The sequence below is a fragment of the Neophocaena asiaeorientalis genome, unplaced genomic scaffold (genome assembly GCF_003031525.2).
Source record: "Neophocaena asiaeorientalis asiaeorientalis breed wild unplaced genomic scaffold, Neophocaena_asiaeorientalis_V1.1 scaffold102, whole genome shotgun sequence".
Taxonomy (NCBI): domain Eukaryota; kingdom Metazoa; phylum Chordata; class Mammalia; order Artiodactyla; family Phocoenidae; genus Neophocaena; species Neophocaena asiaeorientalis.
In genome coordinates, this window is record NW_020175078.1 from 5088415 (window position 1) to 5109912 (window position 21498).

Sequence of the window (21498 nt, forward strand, 5' to 3'; positions counted from 1 at the left end):
TCTTCTAGGATGATTTCCTGTTCAGCGTCTCCATTTTAAGTGGGATCCTTTGCAGCATCCTGGCTGTGCTGAAGTTTATGCTGGGGAAGGTTCTGACCAGCAGAGCCCTCATAACCGATGGTGAGTAAGGCCAGTGTGTCTAGGGGCTGAGCTCACAGTGAGGGGAGGTGCTGTTTGGGTCACGTTTCGCTGCTCGTCTCAACAGAAGAGCTCAACAATTCGGAATCTGTTCCTCACTGCCCTCCCCTCCACCCAGGCCGTTTAGTGATTCTCAGGGTTTCCTGTCAGGGCAGATGAATTGAATACACTCTTCCTGAATCACCTCCACCGGCACCTCCTACCAGGGTGGCTCAGGGCTCCCCAGGCTCTTAATCATGGAGCACAAAGGGCTTCCCAGAGCCTTGCATTTGATGTGCATTGCTCCAAATAAAAAGTAAATGTCTTCCCTGGGTTCTGTGCAGGTTTCCTTGGTGAACACTCCACGCCCATTTCCCCCTCCAGCTAGTGAAACGCTTACCTGGGAGTTCAAGTTGCAGTGACCAGGGCTTCGCCAGGGAAATGAGCCATGTGTTCTCTGCTCAAGACCCAAACCATGTGGAGATGTCCCTCTGCGTCCTGTGGGCCAGGAGGAGCTTCCCGCGTGGCCTCTGGGCTGACAGAGAAGGATGTGTGAAAGTAGAAAAAGCACGTTTCCGTTTTTTTGCAAACTAGTGCTGGCATGTAAACTAGAAACATGATGGACACTACTGCCTGCCTGTCTTCTTTTTCTTTATCCTGGAGTGTGTGAAGTTTCTGGGGGTTGTGGGAGTAGCGACCTGAGCCCCTGTGCCCTGGGGTGGGAGGTCCAAGGGTAAAAGCTGGTGGGCTGGTGGATATGCTTGCACAAAGTAGAGCAGAGATCGTTAGGTTTTTCTTTCCCTCCCTCCCTCCCTCCCTCCCTCCCTTCCGTTTTCTTTCTTCTTTTTCTTTTTTTTTTTTTTTTCCCCCCCCCTGCCCTGCACAGCCTGTGAGATCTTACTTCCCAAACTAGGGATTGAACCCGGGCCCCAGCAGTGGAAGTGCTGCATCCTAAGCACGGGACCGCCAGGGAATTCCCATGGTTCCTTTTTGAAGGAGAGCACCGCTCCCTCCTCCTCAGATCCTCGGGGTTCTCTCCTATGTGCAATACGTGGGCGCAGTCACGTGTGGGCAGCTGTTATCCGTTGAGGACGGGGCGGGCGGCGGTCAGAGGAAAATTTTTTTTTCCCCCCAGCTGCACTGCACAGCCTGTGAGATCTTACTTCCCAAACTAGGGATTGAACCCGGGCCCCAGCAGTGGAAGTGCTGCATCCTAAGCACGGGACCGCCAGGGAATTCCCATGGTTCCTTTTTGAAGGAGAGCACCGCTCCCTCCTCCTCAGATCCTCGGGGTTCTCTCCTATGTGCAATACGTGGGCGCAGTCACGTGTGGGCAGCTGTTATCCGTTGAGGACGGGGCGGGCGGCGGTCAGAGGCCCTTCCCTCCCAAGTGACGAGCATGGTGACACGGTGTGGACTTGGACTCCTGATCCTGTGCCGATGCACTGCCGTGTGTGGAGCTGGACTTCTGCACGGTGGGGCAGGCAGGAGGTCAAAGTGATGCTTCCAGGACTGGGGGAGAAGTGTTCGCTCCGTGTCATTTTTGTGGTCTGGTGTTTTTTAAGCTGGAAAAGAAAACGCCTCCTTTGGCTGTGGAATCCTCCTTTTTTTAGGAATGAGAGCACAGGCGGCCTTGTGCTGAGAGCAGTAACCAGGAGTTTGGGTGTGGGTTCTCCAGGCCACCTTCCAGGTTCTTTTCTGTTGCTCTGAGGGGCGCAGCTCTGCCTGCACCCTTTAGGCCTGAACAGAGCAGAGGTCTGGCTGGACCTTGAATCTCCAGCGACGTGTACTGTTCCTTCCTTTCGAAGTCTCTTTACCCTTGCACACAAGGGACGGGAAGGCCGGCCTGGGGGAAGCTGTACCAGTCAGCACAGTTTTCGGGGCTCCGGGTGGTGAGTACCCAGCAGACGCTCCTCTCTCTGCCCTGAGTTGATCCCATAAGTCAGAGAGCCCCTCTGACTTACAGATATCAGCACTTTCTGTAATCAGATGACTGCAGCCGAGACACTGGGCCGGGAGCCTGAATGTGGACCCAGCAGTCACGCCTTCCTCCCAGGCCGCCAGGCAGGGGGCCCTGTCCCCTCTCTACCCATGACCACGGGGCTTGAGCCCCTTCTTCTCAGAACAGTGGGTGCCCCTCCCTCGACCGGTGACTTCACCTAACGCCTTATAGGCTTCACTCGTTCTAACGTCCCGCCATTTTGTGTGGTGTAAGAGAAGCCCCTGATGAGAAGTATGTGTTTTCTAATGAAATAACTCCTGATGTCATCATTTTCACATACAAAACCATCCACCTGCATAAGCAGTACTTCCGTCCTACTCTTGACCCAGGGAGAGGGGTCATTACAAAGAGAAGTGGGTGGTTTAAGTGAAAATTGTTCCACCGACAGGCGGAAAAGGGAGCCTGGGGCATCTGCGGGGGGAGAGTTAGGAACGGAGGATATGAGGGGCCCCGACGCGTGGGCGAGGGCGGACCATTCAGCACGTTAGGTCAAGGGTGGGATTTTGGATGTTTTGCTAAATGTTTAAACAGACGAGGTGACATGATGGATGTTTTTAAAAGAGACTTGTAAAAAAAAAAAAAAAAAAAAAAAAAAAAAAAGAGACTTGTGGCCATCAAGGTAGAGAACGGAGCGGAGAGGCCTCAGGGAGGGGAGCTCTCGGGGTGGTGGCCTGGGTCGGGGAGGGGGAGATATGGGGGAATGGAGGAAGGGTCGGCGATATTTATAACATGGGCAGGGCTTGGGGATGAATTGGCTGTGGAGGTTGAGGAGAGACAGACCGGCAGAGCAAGACAGAGAGGGCACTATTGCAAAGAGCTGAGGCAGCACCCCGGTCCCATAGGCTGTCACCCGTGAGGGCCCCCTCCCCGCCATCAGGGGGCATGGTTGTCGCACTCTGCAGTCCCCCGCTTGGTGGGAGCGTCAGCTAAATAGGCGGCAGTAATTACAGCCTCCTGCGAATTGCCTCGTCTGGGATCCCGATTTTCCTCATTCATTGATGAGCAGAAGTAGGGAACCATCTGTAAGTATCTGCTCTCTGTTCTTCCCTCACGTGGGGAGGTCAGGGGCCGCCTGGGCTTCGGGAGCCATGCCTGCCGTTACTGTTAGTCTGGTCCAGGGCAGGGGGCCAGGCAAGTTAATACTACAGATCAGACAGAGGAAGATTGTGGAAAGGTACCTGGGGGGAGTTCTGAACGAGGGGCCAGCAGCCGGGCTCCAGCGCTGCCCGCAGGACAGCCGGAAACCCGAGTTGAGGGGCCTGGGTTGGCTGTTCTAAAGTATCAAGAGTCTGTGGTGGATTTCAAGTACATGAACGACTTTGAATCAGAATTTCCTGCATACAATTAATAGGGGCTTCATTACACAGATTCTTGTCTAGTCATCAACGCCAGACTGTTAGAGCCTCTAATCAAGATCGCCTGAGACATTGTTTTGTTTTCTAAGATGATGACGGCGTTTATTTTTGGCAAGAGCCCTGGCTTTAACAAACAGGCAGATGGAACAAGCATGTGGGCCTGGGTGGGGTGCGGACAGCGGCCCAGAGGTGAGTGACCGATGGGGCCTTGTGTGCCTCGTTGGGAAGGTGGGTGGCCTGTGGGCTCAGTGTCCTTCCTGGGGAGTAGCTGCCACTAGGAAGCCTCTAAAATTCTGAAGGAGACCGCAGGGTGGGTACGGAGTCGTCCCCCAGTCTGGGTGTGCCGTTTCCAGTGTCCCCGCACAGGCTCATAAGAGGTGCAGCTGAAATGAGTCAGGCTCCGTCACAACCACAGGTGGGCAGAGCGGAGCAGGTCAGAGACTCCTGGAAGGTGTGGGTGAACAGGGTGAAAGTTTCCACCAGCCGTGAACCATCCGGAGTCTGCATGGGGTGGGTGGGTCCCCCCACTGTGGAAAGGAGAGGCTGGTGGGTCCTGGGCTGGCAGAGCCCGGTGACTTGGTGGAGTGAGTGGACATCTAGTGGCTGTCTGGGGGAACCTCCCACCCTCTGCAGCCTTTCTGAGCTCCTCCGGGCTTCTCTGGGGGCCGCGGGGGCCCACTGGTACCCATGGCAAAGACGGAGAAAGAAGAATGAAGGATTCCAGTCTGCCCTGGGGCAGCAGCCATCTCCAGCTGTCTCTGCCTTTTTCCTGTAGCCACCCCCCAAAACAGAATTCCCCCAACTTGAGGCCTGAGAGGTAAACTCCAGCCCAGGTAGTAGCCCCTTGACGGGGTAGCGGTCTCTGAGGACGCTTTTGGTGGCCTTCTGAGAAAAGGCGTGGGCTACAGAGACTTCTTTTAAGAGGACTGGTCTGATTCCATTTGTTGAAAAGGACAGGGAGATTCGAGGGGCAGCCGGACGCAAGAGGGTAAATGCCAGCCTCTACTAATGGGAGAGGGGAGTATCTTGACGACCCTGGTATCAGGAGACAGGAGAGAAATATGGCCTCCCCCGTCTCAGAGTGGGCCCGCCGTCCCCCTCCTTGGGGAGAGATGGAAGCAGAATTGAGGGTGTGATATGCAGAGGCCCAAACCATGGGCAGGACAGAGAGTGGGGAGCTCCAAAGCGCTCTGCGTGCGAGGAGCTGGGAGAGACTCTGCGGTGACAAGGGCGGAGTGGAGTCAGCTACACGAGCCGCACAGCCAACAGAGAAGGGGAGCACGCTGACTGCTTTTCCCCATCGTCTAGAGGTGAGCGAGCCTGGAGGAGCCACGGAAACTAACACCACAGGGGCCCGGGTTGCAGCCTTGTCCCCGGGCGGCCCTGAGAAGGGGAGGCCAGGACGTAGCACGGGGAACGGCGCCTGTCTCCTGTCGGTCGAAGGTGGAAGGCTTAGAGATTTGGCCTTGGGACTTGGCACTGGTGGGACACATCTCAGGTGAAGCTGATGCCAGCCCTGCCCTCCCGCTACCCACAGGGCACCCAGAGAAAGCTCTTTGTCAGGTCTGCTGTCCGCAGTGCAGGCCTTGGGGGAGGGGTACAAGTGCTCCCCGCGGACGGTGGGTCGGGATCCCCAGGTAGACACGGCAGGGCAGGTGGAGGCCCCGCCTGGAATAGCCCTCACCCGCCGCAGGCTCCCAGCAAGTCCCGGCCCCTCTCTCCACCCAGTTCCCTGGACTGGCGTCTGGAGGATATGGTCCCCGGTGGCAGGAAGGTGGAGGGGTTTGCCTTTGCTAACCCGTGTCACCTGTATTGAGGTGAAACTGGGTTGGAAGGCTCCGCCGGGTGTGAAGCTTGCGGAAAGCCTTGGGAAGCGAGTGGGGAAGGTTGGCTCTCCAGGGGGCCCCAGACCACACCCTGAAGTTCAGGGGTAAATCCTCCGCCTCTCGGGGGGCTGTCTCCCCAGAGCTGTAGCCGCAGGCCCGCCTCGGCAGGGAGGCCCCCAGAGCCTGGGCAGCGGTGGCTTCCTCTCTCCCTCGGGACGGCCCAGCCCGGCCGGTGGGAGTCCACGGCTAAGGCCATGTGCATGCCTTCCCCTCCCCGCTCCCTCCGTCCGTTAACTCAGTATTTAATGCAGCAATCAGTCGAGTTCCCGAGAAGTGCCAGCCCCTGTGCTGGGACTTGGAGCAGAGCAAGGACAGACACAAAACTCCTGTCCTTACGCGGCCATTTCTGGTGGGAAACTGGGATGTCTGCAAAAAGAAAAATGGTAAAAATGTCTTGTTACAGAGAACCGCGAAGCAGCAGCAAGGGCGCGCGGGTAGGAGGGTGTGGCTGGGGGAGGGAGGGGCGGCCTTAGGGGCTCTGAGTCCAGGTGGAGGAGGCACCAGGACGAGGGGGTAGGCTGGGGCTGGCCGCTGCAGGCTGCGGCGTGGCCGGAGTGGGGGCCGAGGAGTGGACCGGCGGGCCTAGGGGGGGTGACAGGTGGCAAGAATGACTTGCCGGGTGGACGAGTTTCAGGATGTGAGAAAAGTCCAGGCTGGGCTCCTAGATGTTTGGCTTCGGCAGCTAGGTGAACGGGGGCGCTGTTTGCAGAGAGGGTGGCCGGAGGGTGAGTCGTTGGGAAGCAGCAGTTTTTGCCCTGAGCGTGTTCAGTTTGAGATGCTTATATGTCTGCAGCTGAGGGGAAAGGTCAGGACGAAGGAGAGCTAGGGAGATGCGGGCTTATGGGATGGAGGTGAGAACCTGGCCGGAGAATATAGGCGGAGGAAGTGTTCAGGGGACGAAGGCAGGCATGCAGATGGGCTCCAGGAGGAGGGTCTAGCAAACGGGACTGAGAAGGACCAGCGAGGGTGCAGAGCGGGAAAGCTGCAGAGCACGGCGTCACTTGAGGCTGAAGAGACGTGTTCTTATTAGGAGGGCGTCCAGTGAGGACGAGGCGTTAAGCATGGCCTGTGGCAGCCGGAGCCATCCAGGACCAGGGCAGCGCTGGGGGGAGGGAGGGAGCTGAGTGGGACGGGGTGAAGAGAGAATGGGAGGTGTGATGGGGTAGCCAGCTCTCCAGGGAGTTTTGCGAAGGGCGGTAGTGAATGGGGATCGTGGTGGGTCCAGGAAGGAGGTAGAGGTGGGTGATGATGCTAAGACTTATCCCGGGGGGAGTGACCCAGGAGAGGGAGAAGAAATTCAAGAGCAAAGCCCTTCAGTGGACAGGGATGAAGGTGCCAGTCTTACATAGGAATGGCAGTAACTGGAGAAGCAGCTGAGTATGTGAGGGCAGCAGGCATAGGCGGGCGGTGGACTTGGTGTTGCGAAGATGAGGTGTTGGTGTCTGAACCTGTGTGCTCGAAGAAGTACAAGGCCGAGTCCTCAGCTGAGACCTGGAGTGGGGAGATGATGGAGATTTGAGGGTGTGATGCAACAGGCAAATGAGATGTCCTTACAGGCCCAGCTTCATCTCGGTCCCATTGTTGAGGGGGCCGCCTGTCGAGGTGCACCCCGTGGATCCTGAGAAAGGGCTTGGCCTAAGTCATCTCTACCCTACACTCTTCTTCCTGTCCCTCTGCTCTTCATTGAGAACACCCCACACCCCCGCAGTGGTGCAGCCCACACTGAATGCATTTAAGTTTATTCACCAGAAGCATGGTGCCTTTACCCAGGTGGAGTTGCCAGGGAGTGGAGCAGGCCTGCTGTCGGAGAGGTTACTGGCCTGCGTGGGCAGCTGCCAGGGGACCACCGGGCAGCGTGGACCTGCAGCTGCTCTCAGGCCCCAGTTATGCTGGGGCAGGCGAGGAGCCTTGTGGCTCACAGCACGGCGAGACCCCAGGTGCCCCTCTAAACCATCCCCTTCCCATGTGGCCTTGGAAAATCCACAGGTAGACTGGAAGTGCGATGCCTCAGTCGTGGGGACCCACTGAGGTGACGTGTGTGAAAGGAGACGGTGATCAACGTCTGTTAGCTCCAGTTCTGGTTGGATTGCCCTTTCTGCAATTAGGTAGCTAATGCTAGTCTATGCATTTCTTTCCCGGAGAGTGAAAAATCCTTGGGTGACTTAGGAGACACGGCAGGGAAAGCACACGGGTTCAGGTAGAATCCCAGCCCTGCCCCCTCTCCATCTGTAGAACGCTGGTCAGTTTACTAAACCTCAGTCACTCTGCTCAACTTAAGTTTTCTCATTGGTAAAACGAGGGTGATAATCTGACTTCAGAGTTGAGACAACCCCAGCTCTGTACTTGCCCAGCAGACACTGGACAGGTGTGAGTCACTGAGTATTGAGTGTCCCCTGTGTGTTTGGCAGGCCTGGTGCCCCTGCCCCTCTGGAGACCTGTGTCCCTGGGGCATGGGAGGAAGACGACAGGAGCCATACACAGGCTGTCACTTGGGCATGGTGGCTGGCAGGGGATGGACGCTGAGGGTGACAGCTCCCTCTAGGGAGGTCTCTGGTGACGTGTGAGCAGAGATTTGTCAAACCATGTGGGTGTCTGAGGTGGTGGCCCTCACCTGAGAAGTGCTTCTGGAACCTCCCTTCCAGTACGCGTTCCGGGATGCAGAGGCATGCCTGGCATTTTGGTAGTTTTCCTGGTGGCTAAGCAAGTTCACTGGGCACTGCCCTCAGCCCCTCTCTGCTCCTCTTCCAGGGTTTAACTCCCTCGTGGGGGCCGTGATGGGCTTCTCCATTCTGCTGAGCGCCGAGGTGTTCAAGCACAACTCGGCGGTCTGGTACCTGGACGGCAGCATCGGGGTGCTGATCGGCCTCACCATATTCGCCTACGGGGTCAAGTAAGTGCTGTTTCCTCTTCGCTCTCCGGGCGGCCACGGGTGCTTTATTCCCCAGCCCTGACGATCATGTCTTGTACCTGTGACCCTCCCGCCCCCGGGGGAGGTCAGGAGACTGGAAAAGCCCCCTGCAGCCGTCACATACTCTGGGGGCTGGGACAGGAGTGAGGCAAGGACTTGCACCAGGGGCCTAGGCTTTCAGTCACAAAGGGTCCGCTTTTGTGTGCTGTCTTTTACAGTTCACTGAACGGTCCTCCCTTTTTAACCCTTCGTGCCTGAAGATTTGTGCCCCTTTCCGTCGTGAGGGTCGTGATGATGCACCAGGGAGGCGTTTGTGGGGCTGTCCTCACCCTTAAAGTCCCCTCTGCCACCTGCTACAGATGCCGGGACCTCACACCTAGAGAACTTTTTACAAAAGGGACTCTGGTGCAGGAGGGCTACGTGTAGAGTTGGTTCTAGCCCAGCCTGAGGCCTGTCACTGAAGAAGTGCCCAGCAGGCAACGCTGGCTCTGCATCCAGCATCTAGGCTGGAGTCGGCCTTTGAAAAGAGAACGGTTTCTCAAAGGTGCTGAGCTTTTAAATGTTAACATGCCTCCTCTCTCCCACTACGATGGCTATGATAAAAGACACGGTAAGAGTTGGTGAGAATGTGGAGAAATCGGAACCTCCGTATCTTGCCCGTGGGCATGTAAATTGTTCAGCCGCTTTGGGGATAGTTTAGCAGCTCCTCAAAATGTTAAACGCGGAGCCGCCGTTTGACCCAGCGGTCCCACCCTTTGGTGTATACTCCGGCGAAACGAAAACACATCCATGCACACACCTATGCGTGAACATTTATAGTGGCATTATTCCCAGTGGGCAAAAACGTAGAGACAACTCCTATGCCCAACGTGTGCGGGTTTTAAAGAACCCAAACGCCCATTAACTGATATGGATAAATAAAATGTGGTAGAGCTATGCAGTGGAGTATTTATACAGCCATAAAAAGAATGAAATACCGATTCATGCTACTGATAGATGGATGAACCTCGAAAACACGCCCAATGAAAGGAACCAGTTGCCAGAGGCTACATCTCGAATGATTCCACTTATAGGAACTATCCCCAACAGGCAAATCCATGGAGATTGAGAGTACGTTTGTGGTTGTCAGGGGGAGATGGGGTGGGGAGTGACCGCTAGAGGGCATGGAGTTCCTCGCGGGGGCGGGGGGGCGATGAAAATATTCTGGAATTAGATGGGTGTGATGGTTGCCTGTACTAAAAACCGCTGAATTGTAGGAATTGTATAGTATGTGAATTATATTTATAAAAAAACAAAGCCCCGATCTGTTTCCCAAGTGCTCAAGCCCAGGGCTGCGGAGGGTCTGTGTTGGGGTGACCGGCCTTTCTCTTCGCAGGCTTCTCATCGACATGGTGCCCAGGGTGAGGCAGACGCGCCACTACGAGATGTTTGAGTGAAGGAGGCCGGGGCCGGCTGCCCTGCATCCGCGTGAGGACTGTCAGGACCACCAGAGGTTTCCATGCAGGCAGACGGTAGTGATGTTTAACTGAACGGTCACTTTCCTTGTGCTCACGGGAACCAGGTCTCCCCAGCAGGCCGGACCGCACTGCTTCCCGCCACTGCCCCCGCCAAACACCGCAGGACCATGAGCACGGAGCAGGACCCCGTCTCCGGCGGGAGGACTGACCTTTTCCATCTTCTGCAGTAAAAAGGTTCGTGTGGGGAGGATACGACGTCTGCTTGGTGGAATGCCTCTGGGATGCTCCCAGCCTCAAATGGAGAGCAGCTCCCCGGACTCACCTCCTCGGTCCTCCACGTGGGCCCGGAGTCTCCTGGCAGATTTTAAGAGAAGACCGTACCCGTTGGTCCCTCACCCCTTTATCACTTCCTAATTTCTGTCCATGTATTTCATTCATTTCATACTGTTTTACTAATCCTCAATCTAAACACCAGATTTGTTCTGAAGGAGGAGACCATTCTATTTTTAAAGTGCTTCGTGATAGATGTGTGAGCTTTTGCATGGTCGAACTCAGCCCCTGACCCTTCCTTTGTACATTCAGACCCCGAACGTACGTGTAAACACAGGATCCCTTTTGGAGAGGTGTGAAACTAGTTTATTTGTAATAAATAATTATATAATCTATCCATATATGTATCTATATGCCGTGTGACGTGGTAATGGTACATTTCAGTCTGTTCACGTAGTAAGGAGCAAGCTGTTCTCGGTTTATGCAGCGTTAGGCATAGATTCTGTTCAAGACACACACACACACAAACGGTCTCCCCACATGCAACATTCTGTACCTCTAGCACTGCTGCTTGTCCGGGCGACGGTGACCAATAAAGACCTTGACCTGTTTTGTACGGTATGGGGACGTGATGGTGAAGGTTGTCACTGCTGTGGGTGAAGCACGGGGTGTCGGGGGGGGCGGGGGTCAGTCTCACCCCCCGCTCAGGGAGGGGAAGAGAGAGTAGCCACATACATCCATGTGGTGGTGCCTGGAGCTGACCCCCCCCCCCCCACCAGTCCGGGAGGGCCGTGCCCCACCCCCCAGCTACCTTAGGCCCCGGAAGGGGAGGTGGTGTGGTCCTTTCTAAGAGGTCACTGACCTTGGAGAGAAAGGCACGCTGAAAGCATCTGATTAAACCAACGGCATTTTGAGGCATATTCTATTGGTCTGTTAGAAGAGATGGACACTGTCCAGGTCTGGGAAATGCAAGATTCAAGAGGTTTCTTTTCTGCAGGTTTTCTCCCTGTATTTACTGTTTAATATAGTTCCCATTGTGACAGCTACGCCGTGGCAGCCCCCAAACTTAGGCACCCAAGTTATGCTCACCTTCCTTGGGGACGTGTGTCCCATCAAACATGCAGGCTGTCTCCCTTGGTGTCTCTGCTCTGGGCAGCGACCAGAAGGTTCAGCAGCTTCGGAGAGGCTGCATCACGGCCCTCCACCATCCCCACAACAAGCCCCCGGTGGGAGCATGAACTGGAACTTCCTTGTTCCCAGGGCTTGTGCCCAACCACACTGAGCCCTGGGGTCAAAGTGCTCTCTCTGAAGTGGGGACACGTTCCAGGTCTAATAAGCCCTCCGATAGCCTCTTAAGGGCTGTCTCGCTAGCACATCCTTCAAGATTTTTACACATCTGATGGAGTACAGTTACCTACAAAACAAACAACAGTCTACCTGCAAACTCAATTCCCTTCTAGGTGAGCGTGCTCTGCAATTAGTGTTGGTGGGTGTGACGATGCAAGGGAAAGGGTGTTCCATAGGGAGCCCCCCACCTCCCCAGTTCCTTAAACCTACCTTCCTATCAGCATTTTCGGCAGTGTACCTGCAAACGGTGAAACGCAGTCGGCAGCTGCCACCGCTGGGGGCTGCAGCTGGACGGGGTCCTGCTGGCGCCCTGGTACCCACCCGCCCCGCCCCCAAATCACTTCCATCTGTCACACAAGAAAAGTTTATTGAAAAATAAAGTTCTCCCTAGTTTTCTCTACAACAGTGGAAAACAAAGCAGTGCTCTCTACGCCGGTACAGTACATTTGATAGCAACACCTTATTTGCAGAATCCCACACTACTTAACCCCAGAAGTGAACAGTAGAAAATGGTTGTACCAGGAGCTGGCTGAAGACACAGACGCGAATGGCCATTAGCTTACAGACATCAAGGCTGTGACAGCAACTACAGCAGAAAGGACGTCACCATCTCCTTTGGCATAGACTTCCACTCTTGTTCATACCCGGGTAGGCCGGTGAGCAAAGGCATCCCACGTCTGCTCCATCTCAGCTGTGCCCGAGGTGGCTGCCTGTGCTAGGTTCCCGGCCGGCTGGCCCACGGATCCCTCCAGCACCGCCAAGGCTCTGAGCCTCCAGGACCACCCTTGCCCCCCACGGACCCAGATGGGGCCCTGCCCGCCGCACGAGCGCACGGCTGCCCTTGCCTCCCTTTGTCGTGCCTCACCGGATGCAGGGGTCTGGGGGGTAATCTGAAGGCTCCACAAGATCTGGGAAGAACAGAGGAAATGATGCTTTGAAGAAGGTAAGTTCCCATCTTAAATGACTGCTGATTTAGCTGAAGAGAATCCAAAGGATCTGAAAAAGACACCAGACTCCGACATATTCCTCCATTTTGCACAAATGCAATCTATGCAGAATAGGGCCAAGATAGGAGAGGAGATAAAACGCTAAACCTATCTAGGGAAGCAAGAGGTTGAAACTAACCCCCCCCAACCCCCGCCAAAAAAAAAAAAAGCGAACTGACATTCAGGCGATCTGGGAAAACAACATGAAGCCCCGAGTAGCCTCTTGGAGCTCTGAAGACGCCCCCGCCACCCCCATAGAATAACCTTTAATGTGAGAGAAACGTGACAACTAACCAGCCTGGGAGACTGATCCTCTTGGACTGGACAGTGCAGGAGCCACCCTGGCCAGCAGGGGGCGCCAAAAGGGGCTTCCTGGGGAGCGATTAAGTTCAATTGGTCATTCCTTTCCCCTTCAATAAAAAACAGAAACGCCTCTATCATTGCATTTCAGAGAAAGATGGGTAACTTTAAGGGGACAGTCTGTCAGAGAATTCATTTTAATTTCCAGCTCACCAAGTTCTGCAAAGCAAAACCCTGGAAGAGTCCAGAAGCTGAGTGGGGTGCGGTCCACAGCATGTGGCCAGAGGTCACCTTCTTATGTTCAGTTTGCTAATTCTTGCGGCCCAGTTCCATCTGGGGCTGCAGTCTGGCGTATTTTCCAGTCAGTGCATTTCAACCAGCAGGGTGGACACAGGACTCAGGTATCTTCCACCACTACGTCCTACAACATTCCATCAACTTGGGAGTATTCTCCCGTAGGTATTACTTTTGAATCAAGGATAGGAAGTGAGCTCAGCTCTTTTTTTCTCGAATTTTATGAAAGGCGAATAACGACAATATTTAACACTCACTAGGGCTTCCTATATGCCAGACACTGCTAAACACTGCTAATTCACTGCAAAACTGAATCCTCACAAAAACCCTAAGTGCTAAGAAAGCTAGGGTAGTTTTTTTCTGCATCGGACACTAGACAGCTAATTTGGCCTTTTGCTATAAACACTTGGTTTTCCATTTTTTTGTTGAAGCCCACAAGAAGGAAAGGAACCCGCCCTGTGCTTTAGGAAATTCCTACCTTCCTAAAGAAGTCTGAATCTCTCTACATCCATCCAGCTCTTCACACGAAGGTGCTCTGCGGCCCCATAGGGATGGATGGGGTTAGAATGAAGCCAGTGTAGAAATGAAAATATTTTTCAATAAATACAACATTCCAGGCATGGGAGAGTAACACAACTGAGCCTGTCGTTAACAGACGTTTTTTTTTTAAATCAAGAATTGCGGGGGGGCATGGGAGAGGGTGACAATGTTCCCATTAAATACACAATCTAGGTAAACCACCTCGGAGAACGGGGTGGCCTGCCTTGGTCTGGTCTAAAAAGCACAAATCCACCCATAAACAGAACAGTTTCTGTCTACCTGGTCACACTCGTGGCTTCACTACCAGTGAGCTGCACTGGGGCGCCCCAAAGTGAGCTTACCGGGAAGCTGAGTAGTCACTTTTATCGAACCCCACGTTTGCCAAAGAAACAAAAAAAGGGGGTGCGTATTTCTTCCCCTTCATCCTGCTAACCAGATGAAGTGGTTTTGGGCCAGTGCTTCCATGAGTTCAGCAGGGCCTGCTTCCCTTCAGTGCAACCCCTCAGGTAGGGCTGGTTTTCTGCTGCGGCCAGACCTCACCAAGCTCCCGGGGTGGCACATGTCAACCAGGAGTCCCCAAACCCAAAGACCTGGGCGAGCAGCCTGGGAAAGTATGGGCTGGTCTGGAGGAAGTCAGACCTTTTCTTGGGGGTTCTCATGGCTTCATGGGGGTGTATGTACCCCTACACTATGGCCCGGGGGGGGGGGGCTTGGAGGGCATTTCCGGCGCCCAGCCTGAGTTGCCTGCAGTGATGCCAGGGAATGTCCTATCTCCAAGCTGGAGGAGTCTGCTAGCTTCCTTCAACAAAACCCAGATTCCAAAAACCAACCCCACATTCCAAAAACGAACCCGAAAGAAAAGTGAAAAGGCACCTCAGAGAAAAAATAAATATCACCAAAGAAATATCTCCAAACATACAGCAAAACACACAAAAAGTAAACTATAAGCAGTGACAAAACCGAATCTAAGCAAAAATGCAAAAAGCTTCTCCAATTGTACTGTGCAAATCGAATTACATACAAGAAATAAATGAGGTGTTTACTGGCGGGAGAAGTGTTTCCCCTTTCAGGAACTTTTATTCCCGCAAGTCTTTACATTTCAAAGGAAAGCTTTCTCTCCTTTAATAAATTAAATGTTTTCCCTCCAGTTTTTTTTTTTTTTTTTTTTTAAGAACTTAGGATTACAGTGGAGGGGAAAAAAAAAAAAATCCCAAATCTTTTAGGAAAAAAATGTACGAAAACTAAAGACCAGACAAGAGATGAGAGATGCTCAGAGCACAAGAAGACACTAATCCTGATTGGGGATTTCTCTCCCTGTGGAATTGTCATCAATTACCAATTAACTGGTTTAGGATTCTATTAAGATTGGCATTGGCAAAACCATCGAAGGCTCCCAGCCCACACTCTGAGAGGTGCCTTCCTCTCCCAGGGCAGGCAGGAATCGCACCCCTTCCTGTGCAGGGCAGATGGAGGTCCCTATCCCAATGTCCTCTTGGGTCGCTGACCAGACTTGGGCAACGTGTGTGGAGGCCTGAGAGCCAGTATACATTCAGTGTCGCCGCCTCTGTTCATAATGCCCTCAAGAACTGGAGTGTGGGTTTCTTTGCCCCAGGAGCAGCAGCCCTGCGGGCAGAGAGCTCTGGCTTACTTCCATTACTAGAAATGGGGGGAAGCCACAGGAATCTTCAAATGGGGGAGGTGCTCTCCTGGCTGCCTGACCTGAGAGTCCTGACGTGGAGAAGAGGAATTCTCCAGAAGGCGGAGAGTCCCTGAGCTCAGGGGTCAGCCAGCAAACAATCTCTGCAGCTTCTGGAACACAAGGCCGGCACAGCATCTTTCTGAGAACAGGGCTTTCCAACTTCCTTGCTTTCAGAGTTCCTGGGTTGGCTGTAACAGCTCTCTCGCAAAATGGCTTTATCTGGCCGAGTGGGAAAATGGTCTCGGCCCGCCGGCGCCCCCTGCTGGTCAAACACCGGCACTCATGTCCTCAGCACTGGAAGCTCCCAGAAGAGCCCAGAAGAGGGCAGCACCGGCCCAGGAATTGCAGACCTGGGCCCTCAAGCAAATTGCCACCAGCGAGGCTGCAGCCAGGAGTCCCATCTGTAGGGAAAAGCAGTTCCCCACAGCAGGGATAGCAGTTGTTTCCTCCCACTGCGGGAAACCGCCCTTGCAAAGCTTCAAGGCACCCAGGCACTGGCACCCTCCATCCTTATTGCTGTTCTCAGCCAGGTTGTGACGGGCGGGCCCCTGCATCCACGCTCAGAGCAGAGAGACCTCCCCGCCAGCATTCTCCCTGGCACATGTGGGCCACCTATGGGGTCGGGGAGACCCCGGCTGCCCTTCCTCCCTCCCTCCATTCTCTAAGATGGGAGGTGCAGTTAAGACCCACGGAGGGTTTAAGAAAAAAAGGCTGGCTGTGCGCTTGATAGTAATTTTACACCCAAGAAGAATCTAGAAGCAGGCGGAATCTAACTTCCCATAACTCAAGTCTCCACACTCCATCTGGTCCTCAGAAAGCAGAATTCTAACTTTAACCTCGTGTCCCGAAGGCCCACCCAGGCCATTAGCCTTGCCCAGCTGCTCTGCTCGGCAACCAAGGCACTCAGAAGCATGAGTGAGGGCTGGACGGATCACGGGACAGCTCATAAGGGGGAAGTTCCGCCACAGAGAGAGGAGGGCTCACTCTTAGCAGTACGGAGATGCCAGGGGCATCGCAGAAACACACGCTTACACGCACAGCACTGAAGCACGGGGTGGAGGTGTGCAGGACCGGGGCAACTCACACAAAAGCGGGGGGGTGGGGGTGACTCCACGGTTTGGTCCAACCTGCCAAGCGGCTCACCACCGCCGCCCCCCACAGATATCTGTGCCTGGAGTAAGAAGCCAGCATCACATTCCTACCCCTTGCAAGCCGCACCAACACTCACAGGTGAGGGGCCAGGACAGTTCACATGCCTGCCCTTGCTCCCCGAGCTGGCATCGGGTTCACCAAGAGCCCCATCCCCTGGACGTCAGTGACATCAGACATTAGAGGGAATACAACACAAGCCCATCCGTCTAGAACCCAGCTCTGGTGGTCCCTAAGACCAGCTTCACTCCCGACCAAATCTCAGCTCGAAGACAAATCTCTGAAGGGGCAAAGAGCACGGCCTCCAAGAGCTCCGAGGGTAGCTCTTCTAATCCTAACCAGAAATTACAGCCAAGGTTGTATGTGGGTGTGGGTTTGGGTGCGAGTGTGTTTTCGGCTGGGGATGGGGTGGGACAGAGGAAAGGAGCCTCTCGCTGCAAAGCAGCCCATCTTTGGTCCCTGGGGGCTCTCTGGACCACACAGGCATATCCCCGCACGCCAGGGGCTGCCCGTGCCCTAGCTGCCGTGTGGCAAGCACACAAGATTTGTTCTGTTCTGCCACCATCCACTTTGAGGAGCTGGGTCCCCATAGCTGCCCTTAAGCATGCCACCAACCCCACAGTGCACCCTGCCCAAAGCAGACAGTAGTAATATTATAGTGAAGGTGGATGGCCAACAGAGGAAAATCGAAGAAGTTACAAGACACGCGATCAATCCCTCTCTGCCCTCCCCAGCTCCCCCTCCCTCCCTCCCAAATAAATAAGTTAATGGGTTTAGGAATGTTCCCATATGAGGTTCTTTCCAACTAGCTCAATTCCTCCTCTGGTTTTGTTTCATTTAAATGAATCTTGAGATTCTCTTTCTACCCTGGAGCAGCTGCATAGACAGTCTCCCTACAGTAGCTCCTCCAAAATTAAAAATGAATTTGTGCCAGGGAGAAGCCAGGCTCCCGGCCTGATGTCGACTCTCGTTTTGTTTTGGTGAGAACTCCGCTGTGATCCTCCGACCGCAGCGGGAGCAATACCAAATCGAGACCTCCCGCCAAAAGAGTTCAGGCTCCGGCAAAAGTCCCCGAATGATTTCTGCCCACCGGCCTTGCCCCGATGGGGCTGGAGCCACCGTCTTCCCCAGGAGAGTGCGTGCGGGGACGAGCCGGTGGCTGCTAGAGACAGTCTTTACAGAGAGCCACCTGGCCCTTGATGAAGTCCCGGCAGGGGCAGATCCTCCGGTGCCTGGGGTGGGCGCCAGCACAGCTGAACAGCAGGAGGTCACCTTGAAACACACAGTGCTTGTTCTTGGGGTCGAAGGAGGGCACCACGATGTCCTTGGCCATCTCTGAGCTTTGGCAGGTCACCTCGTACCTTGCGGGGGAAGAGAAAGGGGTTAGGGATGCAGGGGTCGTCCTCACCCCTGCCTCCTCCTGTCCACCGTCCGAGGCGTGGGGAGCTCGTTCGGGGCTCCTGCAGTAGAAATGAAACGTCAGCCAGCCTCTGGCCCAGCCATTCTCTCACCTCTGGAAATCCAGGCTCGAGAAAGGCATGTGTGTGCCTGGACACGTGTGTGGGGCTATGTGTTCAAGGCTGCTTAGCGAAGCACTGTCCATAATGGAGAAAACCTGGAAATAACCTGAATACTCAGCAAGTGGGAAATGGCTGAATCAACTATGGCTCATCTGTACCATCAGTTACATGCAGCCCTTGACAAAGGAGAGGTGGAAATGCAAGCATTAGCATGAGAGCTGTCGTCGAGTAAGGCAGGTAACAACAGGATGTACAGTGTACCGACGGGGGGTGTGTGTGTGTGTGTGTGTGTGTGTGTGTGTGTGTGTGTGTGTGTGTGGGAGTGAGCGAGTGAGAGAGAGAGAGAGACGGGGGGCGGGAGGGGGGGAGAGGGAGAGAAGTCATGAAAGACTACACACTAAAGACTTAACAATGTTTACTTCTGAGGAGTGAGACTGGGGGAAAGATAGGCATTATTTACATGTTTTTTAAAAGCTATATTTAATTTTCTCAATTAACGGCTTAAAGATACCCCTGTTACGTGGCCTTAGTCCCCACTGGACAGCAGTCAGACGGTCTCCTGGGGAAGGTGCCGTCCTGGACCTGAGTCACTGGACCTTGGATGACGGTGGCAACAGCAACAGCCCCACCCCAGCCCTGTCCCCAGCTTGAGGTTTCTGGGTGCGCAGAGCAGGGACCGAACCATCCCAGGTCTGTGTTCTTGCCCCTGTGCCATAGTCTCCCAACAGGTGAATTTTCTGTGGGCTGGAGACCCCTGTGGCTTTGCTTTCTCAGCCTGGGACCACTGCCTGGGGGCGTGGGGGGGGGCGAAGGAGAACCGGATGTTTCTGTTTCCAACAGTGTTGGCCTCATTTCAAAGAAGAGCCACATAAGTTCTCCTCTTACCTGGGGTACCTGGGTCCTACCCACCTTGTCCCCTGTACCCCACATGGCTGGTGGGGACCAGTTCAGAGAAGGTGGTATAGGAGGGCCAGGCAGATCTGGGTTTGAGTCCTGGCTTCATCTCTTATGAGCTGTGTGGCCCTGGACCAATGACTGAGCCTCTCTGTGGCTGTTTCCTCTTCCGTGAAATGGGGATAGAGAATCCTTACCTCACAGGGAAGGTCCAGGGATTAAATTAATGCTTATCGAGCAGCTGGCAGAGTCTAGCTCTGGGAAGTATTCAACACACGAGACCTGTCATGATTCCCATCATCACCCTGCCCCGGCGGACGCTGGTGGGGCTACGCCACCTGCCTCCTTTGCCCAACAGTGAGAACTTACACACATGCCAACCATCTCTATTTTGCTTTGTTCACGGAAGTCTTGATTCTTGCCGGTAGGGAGGGGATCTGGATGTGGAACCCGAGGTTTCCTGCTGCCTCTGGAAAGCCTCCAAGTGTCGGGGGAAGGGCACGTGGTGCCCCCATTACTCCTGCGCCCTCTCTTTTCTCTCTCCCGCCACCTAACTGCTGGGGCCCACCTGCCCTCCTGCCAGTGTTAATCTGGTGGTTCCCAGTGCAGCTGCTGGGGCTTCTGGTGAGCTCTCCGAGGCTGCCTGCCTGGCTCCCGGTGCCCAGGAGGGCAGCACCGGCCCCTCTTGCTGCTGCAGTCACCAGGGAGCTCTGCGGCTTCTCTAAGTGGCCCGATACCCCTTGTTGTTAGGTAAGCCAGCTGGGAGACGGAGGCACCCAGAGGGCATGGCGAGGGCAGGACGTGGAGGTCTTAAGGAAACCTGAGCCGGAGACAGGGGCTACCAGCTCCCTCACAGGACACTCCTCCTGGCCAACACAAAAAGGGGTCTCCAGAGCTCCACTGGGCGTGGAAAGTTGCCATATGGAATGCGGCGTTGGGATCCAGATTTATGCTCATGCTTTTTATTTATTTAGGCGAACTACAGCAGCTGCTGTGTCTTAACTGAAGCCATCTGCCTGGTACACTGCTCGTCAGGAGCGTGGAAATCTCCACAACTCATCTGAGACCCCGAGGCAAGGGGGAGAATTGCCAGGAGCCAGGAAGAAACCCTCCTCCCGCCCCTGGTCTCCTGGACTCAGACTCCAGGCCCAGCCTCCTGGGGTGCGATCACGTGCGCCCATGACCACGAGGCTGCAACAGCGGCAGCCAGCCCAGGGCCGATGCCCAGAGATGACCACGAAGCACTCAAGCAGCAGGTGGTCCCCGGAGCCACAGGGGACCCGTCCCCAGGCAGCTCCCCAGAGGTTTAGCTGAGGGGCGCCGGAGCCAGCCATGGGTGTGACCCTACCCCGGGGAGCTCTCCCTTCCGTTAGCTGCAGGTCTCTGTCCCCCAAGCCCCGGGCGGTCGGGAAGGCCCCTCCAGCATCCTTGCTGAGCGGGTGAGCCACAGTGCTCAGCTGTTGCCGAGGAGACCTTCCCGATGGCTGGAGTATACCCTCATGCTCTGCCGTGGCCCCTCGCCTCTTCAGAGCATGCGTGTGGCTGTTCCTGCCTCTCTGTTCCTGGGATGTCTGTGTCGCACACACACGCGCACGCACACACACACACACTCCCCACTCAGACCTGTGGTGTGCTGTGCTGTTTCCTTTCTGTGGGCCCCTGTGGTCCTCACCTCTCTCCAGCTGGCCTCGGTGGCTTCTCTCACAGGATGGGAGCTGGGGCTTCCGAGGCCCCTCAGCCCTTAGTGTAGAGTTTATAGCTCTTGAAGAAGAGAGGGGCAAAGCCCCCCTTTCCCGTGGGGCTGCCTATTTCCTGAGGGGAGAGAAGCCACCCACCCTTCTTCCCCCGACGCAGACCCACTCAGGATGAAGGGATGGAAGCAGGACCCACCGGCCGGTCTGACTCCTTCCCCCGCCCCGTATCCACCAAGTCTCCCCAAGCTCCCTCGTCACCACTCTGACTCAGGGCCACCTCCCTGCTCCGAAGGTGCCCACGACCTCACAGTCCAGGCCTCATGGCTTAGAATTCCTGTTCTTCAAACCAACCAACCCACACTCAATAAATGAATCTTTTAGAAAGTACAACTTGTATAGGTCGCAACATCACAAAGGAAGCCTGCCGCTAACGCACGTTCCCATTTCGGAAGCCGAGGTGCGCCCGCCTGGGTCCCACCAGCCCAGACTCTGGCTCTTCCTGGGGCCTCTGTCCCCCGGCCACTCTGGCCCCGGTCCGGGTCAGGTTGGGTGCCACCCGAATCACGCATGCTCCGTGCACAGGAGTTTGTGGTCGCCTCTCCATCACCCCCACCACGCCCTGCCTGACTCCCCGATTCAAGACGACAGCACGGGACGCTCCAAAGGGCTCTACTTAAGTCACATCAGGTCACACTGCAGAGCGAGGACAGGCCGGGGACACCCAAAGACAGAGAGGAGCTTAAACTCAGAGCCAGGCCCCAAGCTGGAGAAGAAAGAGCAGCAGCTCGCTGCTAACGGGCCATGAACACGAATAAGCCAGGACTGCCTCACTGAAGAGGGTTTCAACAGACGCGCCAGAGAGCCGGGCTTTCACGACGTTATCGGTATTTACAAATGCAGAGGCAAGGTATTCACACCAGGACTCCTGTGAACAGAAAATTAACTTCAGGTGGCTCTACTGCAAACTCAGCGTTCACGGCAGCCTCCTAGGAAGAAAACCCACGTATCTACAAGGGGATGGGGTGGGAGGGGCGTTTAGTAACCCCACGGCCGCCCCGCAACAAGGCCTTCTGCTCCCTG

At 55.1% G+C, this 21498-nt stretch overlaps 2 protein-coding genes and 1 long non-coding RNA gene across 8 annotated transcripts in view; 1 reads left to right on the forward strand and 2 right to left on the reverse strand.

The window, feature by feature from the left end:
* Positions 1 to 10390, forward strand: part of TMEM163 (transmembrane protein 163) — a 243933-nt gene extending 233543 nt beyond the window's left edge. Inside the window, exons 5-7 of the mRNA XM_024764127.1 lie at positions 9 to 120; positions 8109 to 8250; positions 9644 to 10390. Of these exons, the coding sequence (XP_024619895.1) occupies positions 9 to 120; positions 8109 to 8250; positions 9644 to 9704 (315 nt within the window). The 3' untranslated portion in view covers positions 9705 to 10390. The remainder of the gene's footprint in view (positions 1 to 8; positions 121 to 8108; positions 8251 to 9643) is intronic.
* A 1302-nt stretch (positions 10391 to 11692) lies between these two features.
* Positions 11693 to 17035, reverse strand: LOC112412416 (uncharacterized). Its single transcript, XR_003005798.1, has 2 exons — positions 12623 to 17035; positions 11693 to 12338 (listed from the first exon to the last, which is right to left on the reverse strand). It is a non-coding gene; the product is annotated as an uncharacterized LOC112412416 (long non-coding RNA).
* A 48-nt stretch (positions 17036 to 17083) lies between these two features.
* The window catches only part of MGAT5 (alpha-1,6-mannosylglycoprotein 6-beta-N-acetylglucosaminyltransferase), a 360006-nt gene continuing 355591 nt past the window's right edge, over positions 17084 to 21498 (reverse strand). For all 6 annotated transcript variants that reach the window (XM_024764088.1, XM_024764090.1, XM_024764087.1 and 3 more), the window contains one exon: positions 17084 to 17671. In XM_024764088.1, the coding sequence (XP_024619856.1) occupies positions 17473 to 17671 (199 nt within the window). In that variant the 3' untranslated portion in view covers positions 17084 to 17472. The remainder of the gene's footprint in view (positions 17672 to 21498) is intronic.